The sequence below is a fragment of the Chenopodium album genome, chromosome 6, assembly GCF_948465745.1.
Source record: "Chenopodium album chromosome 6, dcCheAlbu1.1, whole genome shotgun sequence".
Classification (NCBI taxonomy): Eukaryota; Viridiplantae; Streptophyta; class Magnoliopsida; order Caryophyllales; family Amaranthaceae; genus Chenopodium; species Chenopodium album.
In genome coordinates, this window is record NC_137839.1 from 12,354,159 (window position 1) to 12,362,959 (window position 8,801).

At 37.4% G+C, this 8,801-nt stretch overlaps 1 protein-coding gene across 1 annotated transcript; it reads right to left on the reverse strand.

Annotated features, from left to right (window-relative positions):
• Positions 1-931: 931 nt before the first annotated feature.
• LOC145634614 (MLP-like protein 31) lies at positions 932-2,382 on the reverse strand. Its single transcript, XM_081686025.1, has 2 exons — positions 2,196-2,382; positions 932-1,200 (listed from the first exon to the last, which is right to left on the reverse strand). The coding sequence occupies exons 1-2, from the start codon at positions 2,380-2,382 to the stop codon at positions 932-934; spliced, it is 456 nt and encodes a 151-aa protein (XP_081542151.1).
• Positions 2,383-8,801: the final 6,419 nt, after the last annotated feature.

Consider the following 8,801-nt stretch of genomic DNA (forward strand, 5'->3'; position numbering starts at 1 on the left):
CTTGTGGGGTGTGATCTATTTGAAGATCTTCCTCTTCCTCCCCACTCTCCATTAGAAAACTTCATTAAGATCATCATAATAATAACTCAGTGTCCTTTTCAATACAAATTTGCCTTAAGATACGGATTCTCTACAATTATCACAAAATACTTGATATGTAGCTTATGCTGCTCATATAATTATATTTCTTAATAATGATACCAAATTTCATACAATTATACCAACATTAATCAAATTGATACTAAAAAAATTCATGTGACACTAACATAATTACAACATGTTTTAAAAATTCACAATTTGCTAAGCTAAAATATATCTAACCAATAACCATTATAAATCAACATTCTAACAGTCCTTATCTTCAAATACGGTGTATTTAATCGCTAATTTACAATAATCACCATCAAACTTTAAGTAAAATCAATAAAAATTCATTGCAAAACTTATTTCTTCAACTGTATCAAATTCTATTAATAACTTACAACCATCTAAATAATGAAAGTTATGGTTCAATTAGTAATTCAAGTTGATAATTTGTATTTTATTTTTAAATTAACTCAAATTTAGATTGCCCATGGCAACAAGAAGATGAATGTTGTTTGGCTCCTATTCTAACAATTTCAAGAATACCTTCAATTTCATTAGCCATTAATGGTTGCTCAGCATTTAACAAACTAAATTGGGATGTTGAGATTAAATTTTTATGAAATTTCAGCGCTAAAAATTTTCACTGCATTTGAGCGCTAAATTTCCCTCTTCTTTCTACAATAATGGCGGACTTTATTAAACTCTTACCGCTTTTAAATCCCGCTTTTATGTTTTTGATGAATGATGAGTTGTCAAAAAGATATTGGATGTCTATGTGGGGATATACATAGACTAAGTCTATGTGTATCATCTCCCAAATATTCATGCATATATAGCCTAATGCTTATGCATTGATATGATGCCTCTCAATATCTTTGGTAATACCTATGCAGAAGTCAATAATTTGGGTTGGGTAAGGCCCATCATCAGCAATTTTCTCAAATTCAGCACTCCACTTAACAACTGTTATTTCACCTCTAGGAATCACATGAATACTTATTGTTAAGCTCTTGAACTCTTCAAGGAGATCACCTTCAATAATTTTGAATCTCACAAATTTGTTTTCTTCATCTATGACTTCAACTATCTCCTTAGCAACACATTTCTTCCCATCTGCAATTCATGCATCATATACTGATTAATATATTACTCCCTCCGTTTTATAATAATGTTACTGTTTACGTAAATCGATGTAATTTTTGCCTATCTTTAACCGCAATTATGTTTAGTATCATATTAGCAAAAATTATAAAAGTTAGATATAAAAATGTACTCATCAAGACTAATCAAACTAGCTTTCACATGACTATATTTGTTCTTATAGATTGAGAGAAATTTAGAAGATTATCTCTTATTTTAAAAAAAAACAGGAACAATATTGTGGAACGGAGGGAGTACTTGACTATATATAACTCTAGACAATCAGACTCCCGTACATGTTCATAATAGCATTAGTATCAAAATTTTGACACTATTCACAAATGTTACTAATAAAACCCTGTTATGTTCACCTTATTTCTACTATTTTAGGGTTAATAAGTTCAGATAAGATAAATTCAGGAAAAATAAGTTCAAATAAGTTGTGATAAGCGTTAATCATAGTTACCCAAGTTTAACTTATAACTAAAATAAATTCTAATAAGGGCAAATAGCCTAATAAGTTCAGATCATCAGTAAAAATCAGGCGAATAGAACACACCCAAATTATGACATCATTTTGTGTATTTATTTATTTGATGAATGATTTAATAATATGGTGTATCTCAATATATTATGTTTTCTAAAATATCACATTCACAATTAGAAATTTTAATAAAATAAATTACTCCGTAATGTTGACATAATTATGAAATGGACATACATTATCACAAAATTAAAGTCAAAAGTGTTGCAATAAATTTGAAAGAAAATAAAAAGTATGATCATCTGTAACATAATTTTGTTTTATTTTATTTATTTATTTATTTATTTTTTGACGAAATGTAACGTAATAACCTTACATTTACATATACAAGAAATTAAATTAAATGATATGCATAAATTATTATGAATTGAATGTATGATCACAATTATTAAGAAGTATATGAATAAGGATGAGTAGACATTACCAACGGTATAATACCAAGAAATGACAGAGTCGAGCTTGCCTAATTCTCCCTCATGAAGATCACAAGTATGTATTTTATCTGGAGTGATATTGGGAACAAGTTCTGGATTTTGACCAGAAAGTTGACGAAATACATCTCCATCAAACTTAATTTCAACTTCAACTTCAAGCTTTCCTCTAATTCCCATTCCTTGAAAAACAAATTAATTTTACAATTATGGATGGCTTTAGAATTTATATTCTTAGATGCTAATTAATTATTACAAGTATATACAAGCATATAATTGAATGTATGTGTTTTTTTTGTCCAAACAATTGATTAATATAAGGTATATTGAGGCTATAATTTACGTGAATATACTAACAATAATTAATTTGTTATGAGTTGACTTTTTTGGTACATGAGTATACTAATACTAGTAATTAATTTGGTTGATAATGTGTTTGATCTAGATTGCATGATAATGTTTAAACAACAAATAGGCAAGACTTGAGTATAACTAGATCGTGCTAGGTGGTGCCCTGTGAAACGGGTAGTCATATAATGATCATGCGGAGGATCCTCTCTTTGTGTGTATTCACGTCGTCTCATGATATTACCAATTGTTTGGGTCCAATTTACTCCACTTGGGTCAGTTCATAAATGGTTCAATTATAAAGTCCAAGGTCATGATTCAACTCTCCATTCCATGTCAAGTTAGTCAAAGGCTAGTCAACATGGTAAGCCCATTTGACCAAGGCCCATTTCCTCCTCAATGTCAAGGTATAAAAACATTCACTCTTCTCTCTCTACATTCATTTACTTAGAGCCTCAAGCAATTAATAATCTTGCATAGTTTTCTCTCTCTAAACCACCGTACTGACTTCGGCATTAGAGGGGCCTTCCTCAGCACAACCCCCGAGACCAGTTTACGTGTGTTTGTTGTCCAGGAAATCCTCAGCCCAGTCATCACTTGGTCAAAGTCCAGCCTTCAGCCCACCAGAAAGGACCTATTCGAAGGTCCCATTATTTTCACCCGAAACAATTTGGCGATGTTTGTGGGGAAGACTTTCAATAAAAAAAAAGCCAATCTCAATTGTTCTATGCAATCTCATTAGCAATGGCTAAGAACCGTAAGAACGACAAAAATGTCAACAAATCCGGTGCCTCCCCTTCAAGGAGGAACCCAATCCAAATGGGTGCAGGGAAAGGTCAACTTTACACGCCATCTCCATCGCCCCTGCCGAGCGGACAATCTTTCGGGAGAGTCAGCTCGGAGAGGGTACCATCGGAGAAATCTCCATCTCCATCTCCGCCACGTCATTCTCGACAGTGGATGATCTCTCATCACCAGAGTCGATCGGATGCCAAGAGCCGGCCTCAAAGCATCCACTCTCGCTCCCAGCCGAGGACTCCTCAAACGGGGCCCTTGACGGAAGAAGTGGCAAGAGTCGTGGCAACCCTCATGGAGGTCATGAAGGCTCAAGTTGGCCCCATGCCGCCACCCCGCGATCGCTCACCTCTGCAGCCGAGACAACTGCGGAGGAGAACCGATCAAGGGGAAGGGGGAAAGCCTTCATCTTTCAAAGAGTTGGGAGACAAATGGGAGGAAGACACTTGGAGGACCGAGAGGGAGAGAAAAAAGAACCCCCAATTCTTCGAGAATCTTCCTATCTCGATTCTAGCAGCTACAAAAGCAGCAATTCTACATCAACGCGAATTAACCTTGCTCGCCGAAGCGTTCATGAACCTCGGCTCTAGGGAATTGAGTGTGCATAGCCGCCTCTCACCGTACCGAGCCTCATCTCGAGTCTTCCCGACCAAGGAAGAAAACTACTTCTACCTCTCTGAGAGGGCGGAGCGAGGTCCCAATGGCTAGGAACAAGGGGAAGGCCATAATGCTTCCCACTAGTTCTCCATTTGAAAAATGGATTTTAGAAGAGCATGTGCCGACGGTGAAAATTCCGTCGCACATCACATATGATGGAACTTTGGATCTGAAGGACCATATTGCCTCCTATGAGGGGCACATGCATCTAAACCCCAAGTCTGAAGCAATCGGGTGCAAGTACTTTCCTACCACTCTCAAGGGTGTCGCGCAAGCGTGGATCACCAAGGGGGTCAAGGAAGGTTCAATCATCGGCTAGGACGACCTGTCCACCAAATTCAAAAGCAAATTTTCTAAGGCAAATCGCTGAGAGAAAATGACTCCAGAGCTAATGGGCCTACAGCAAGGGGAGACCAAGAGTCTCTAAGACTATCTGACTCGCTTCAGCAACAAGTCGTCCGGAATTACAAGTCTGGACCAAGGGCTAGCCGTCTTTGCTTTGCAAAACAGGCTAAAAGCTGGCAAGTTCCCGAATTCATGTCCATGCATCCCCCGCGAACCTTGGAGGAAGCCCTAGACGTCGTGGACAAAATTCATCCGAGCCAAGGAATAGAACAAAGCAAAGACTCACCCCCAAACAGGGGATGTGAATCCAAAATAACAATATTCTGAAGGCCAAGGCCAGAAGAAAAGGAAGGCGAAAGCCTTAGAACCATCTTCAGCTGCTGAGCCAAAGAAAGACAAATCCGCCCCGCACACGGGCAGATACGAGACTTATACCCCTCTCGCCTTTCATCGCGCATAGATCTACAACGTGACTGTGGACACCTAAAAATATCTCTCTGAAACCAAACCCGATGATGAAAAAATTTTTAACGCCATTATTGGTCGAGTTGAGTATTTAATCCCGAAAGTGCTTAAAATTCATATTAAATCAAACTCAGTTCATAAAATCAGTGCAAACATTTATTCAAAGCAATGTCCAATTTTTATTTTGGCCCAAAACCTTTTTATTCATTTCATATTATTTATTATTTTAGCCCAATTAATAAATAATAAACTGAAATAGCCCGAAATTATGAAATGACACTTAAAAATACCGAGTGTAATTAGGTTAAAAGTGAATCTGAACGCAAAAATGGAAATAAATTCCACCGTGTCACGGAAACAGGTGCTGGGCCACGGGAAATCTTGCCGCGTCACGGCATATTTTCCCGTGTCACGGTGCCCATGCCGTGACACAAGATTGTTCTGTGTTTTCTCCGCGTAAATCCTTCATGCGCTTTTATCTTCTTAAGGTCAATTTTTTCCCGTGACACACCAAATTTCCACGCGTCACACTAAAGTGTACCGACATATTTTTCCATGTCGCGGCATGCTGCTGATATGTCGCGACATTATTTTTAGGGTTTTTATCTTTTTAGGGTTCCGTGTGTTCCCTCTAATCATTTTCCCTATAAATACCCCTCATTTCTGTTGTTCGGGGCATCAATTAACATTCTCTCCTCTCTTCTATGCTCTAACCCAATCACTATCCTACCTAATTCTCTCAAAATACCTTTTTTTAAGCACTCCAAGGAGTCTGTACTTTACCCTAGATCTTTCACTAATTGATCCAACTTCTGCTTACTCCCCTGCCCTGAACACCCAGGCTGAACCAATGCCAAACTCTTTTCCACCTCACCTAGGATGGTAGTAGTGCCCTGACCCAATCCCTCATCTTCAGAATAACCCTCTTCCTCCTCACCTGGATTCTAATCTATGTCTATGTCACTTAGATCCTCACTAGAAGAACCATAATCACTCTCCTCATCATCATTGAACAGCTTCTTTTGTGCCTTACCCTCTCTTTTCCCCTCTGATTTGGCTATCCTCTTTCCCAACCCAGCAACTTCAGTCAGCTTCCCTTTCCCTTTATCAATTCCCACCCTCAATTCATTTCCTGAGGAAAACCTAGGACTCCTCCTCACAAATGGCTCACTAACTGCACTACCAAGTTCTGTTAATGGGTTGGAATGTTTCCACCTAGGGCTCCTCCTCAAAACTAAAGAAGTACAGGCTTTTTTGGGAGTGTGTTTACCAGGGATTTTTTCTTAAACTTAGGGTTTACTTCTTTTTTCAGTAACTGTAGATTGAGGTGGGCTGACATTAGGCAGATTTTCAGTTTGTTTGGGTGGGCTTATGGTTGGATTTTGACTTGGGCTTGCATTCTGAGCTGGATCTGTTTGGTCAGGGGGGTTTGCTCACTAACAGTCACAAACAACTCCAAGTACCCATATTTGTGTTTAGCCTCAAGAAACCCCCTCAAAGCCTCATCATCCTCTAATTTCCTTTTCCCATTCATCCATGTTTGTCCCTTCTCTTTGTACCATAACACATAAATGTAAGGGACTGCCCACCCCTTTTCCCTAAACCCTTCAGCACATAGCCATCTCAAGTAGCCCACTCTTATAAAGGAAAGAGGCACAACTAACCTCCACTACACAAAACCAGCCTCATACACTTGATACTCACTACCCTTTCTCTTTCTTTTCTTAAACACAAAACCCCCCAAAAGTCTTATTTTAATATCAACAGTGTTATCAAGCTCATCCATTTGAGTATTCTACAAATTAAGGAATAAACAATCTAATTAACCAATTATCTATATCACAAACAACAATAACAGCAACTGTAACATGCATTATGACACACCCTACACCAATTCATTACAAGAAAACAACAACACAGTAACTGCAACAACACAAATACCCTAACACATGCATTTGTAACATTCAATTATAAATCAATTTCAATTAAATTGATACTTTAATCCAAACACAGTAATATAGGGTTTACTTAATTTTTTCCAAAAATACCCACAAATTTCATCAAAATTGCGCAACAAACCATTAATGGACAGTACAAAAAGTTGGGGGAATAATACCTGTTCGTTGTCAGAAGAATCTCCCATTTCTTTCAATGGAGATGATGACTCCAAGCTTGACCTTTCCCAGAAGCTTGCTGATGTGTGCTTCGAGTCAAAAGAAGACACCTTTGAGTCAATTGCAGAGATACAATGAAAACAAAAAAAAAAAAAATTTACAGCCTAGCAATTGACAGTGGAGAGAGAAAGAAAATGTGGTTGAATTTGGGCAATGGAGTTATTGCATGTGGTTGAGCATTTGATTATGGAGGAACAGGGCAAAGAGAGAGAATGAGAGTAAAATGGAAGGAATTGAATGAGAATCAAAGAGAGAGAAAGAATAAAGGGAGGGAAGTTTGGTAGCTGGGGCCCACAAACGGCAAATCTGACGGAATAGTAACGGAGGTACTGAAACCTATAGTTTTGTCATTTTAGAGGTACTAATTTAAATAAAATTTTAGATGGGTACTAAAAATAAATTACCCCCAATTTTGAGGTACTAAAATTCAAATTTTCCTTAATTTAATTCTAATTATTGTTTTACTTATTTCCTTGAAGTTACTAACTTGTTTATTGTTTTATAGTTGCAAGTAAGCAAATAAAAGTAAGGAATCATGTTCCTTTTATTTCTATTATTTTTCTGACGATTTTATATTTTTGGATTTATTGTTAAATTGCTTCTAATATTAATATTTATTCTATTATATTTATTTTTGATCACCATATTGCATGTTTAAAGGGAATATGTAATTGAAAATCACGACTAATAAGATAAATTAGATGATCAGTTTAGGTTCCTTTTTAATCTTGTTGTTTAATCAAGTGATCACGATATTTTAGAATTATGTGTTGCATTAATTAATATTCAACCAATTTAGCATAATAATAGTTTGGAGCAAATTGAATCTTTGTTTGCATGCCTTTGAGATCACATGAATCACTTTTCACTATAAGAATCGAGTAGAGGGCAATACGGGCGAATGTGACTCTATGACTCACTTCGTACCATCATCCCCGATCCTCCTTTCGTGGTTCCGTACCATATGGAGTTAGTAATCTCATGGATTATGAATGGGGTGTAACCTTCACGGGTCTATCATTGTTGCCTTTCGTTGTCCCTTATCGTGGTTGACTTAAATGATCCGTGAACGGTTTACAAGTTCCTTAAAACTTGTTGGCAGCTCCCTATTTTCTTTGTCCTTAATCGTATTATGTCAATTCCCACTTCTTATGAGTGCCAAGCATATTCACACATGCTTTAACATAGGCGCACTTCGAACGATGCCTACAATTAGGCAACTTTACCGGGGAGGATTCTTGGTTATTTATCGATTTGAGTGATCGGTATTTAATTAAGATAAGTGGATGAGACTTGAAAGATTCTTGAAAAGTAATCTTGTATGTGATTAATTTGTCATTTTCGCATATAAATAAACATTTTAACGTCGCATTTACGTCTTTCCCTTAGGAAAAATTAAATAACCTAATTGCGAACGAAGAAAAAAAAGGCACCAGTCAGATTTCCTAACTATCGCACCATGGCAGATCCTGCCGTGTCACGGTGTTGGGCACCATTACGCGGTGTTCAGCACCGTGAGATGGTACATTCTGCCATGTTGCGGCAGTCCTGAAATCTTTCAAGTGGCTTTATTTTTCTTCTCACAGTCAGCTTCCTTCGATTTTTCTGAAAAAAACGTGTGTGTTCTACATACGTCTTAGCCCCAGGGGATTTAATCTCTATCAACCCAAAAACGCTCATGGCAATAAGGGTTGACTCGAGTTATTAAATCCACCCAAACCATGGAGTCGAGTTCGATTTCATCACGAACTCGCGGAGCCGGCCGTTGGCATACACCCTTAAGGGAGGCATCCTTGCTAACGCGTACAAATTCAT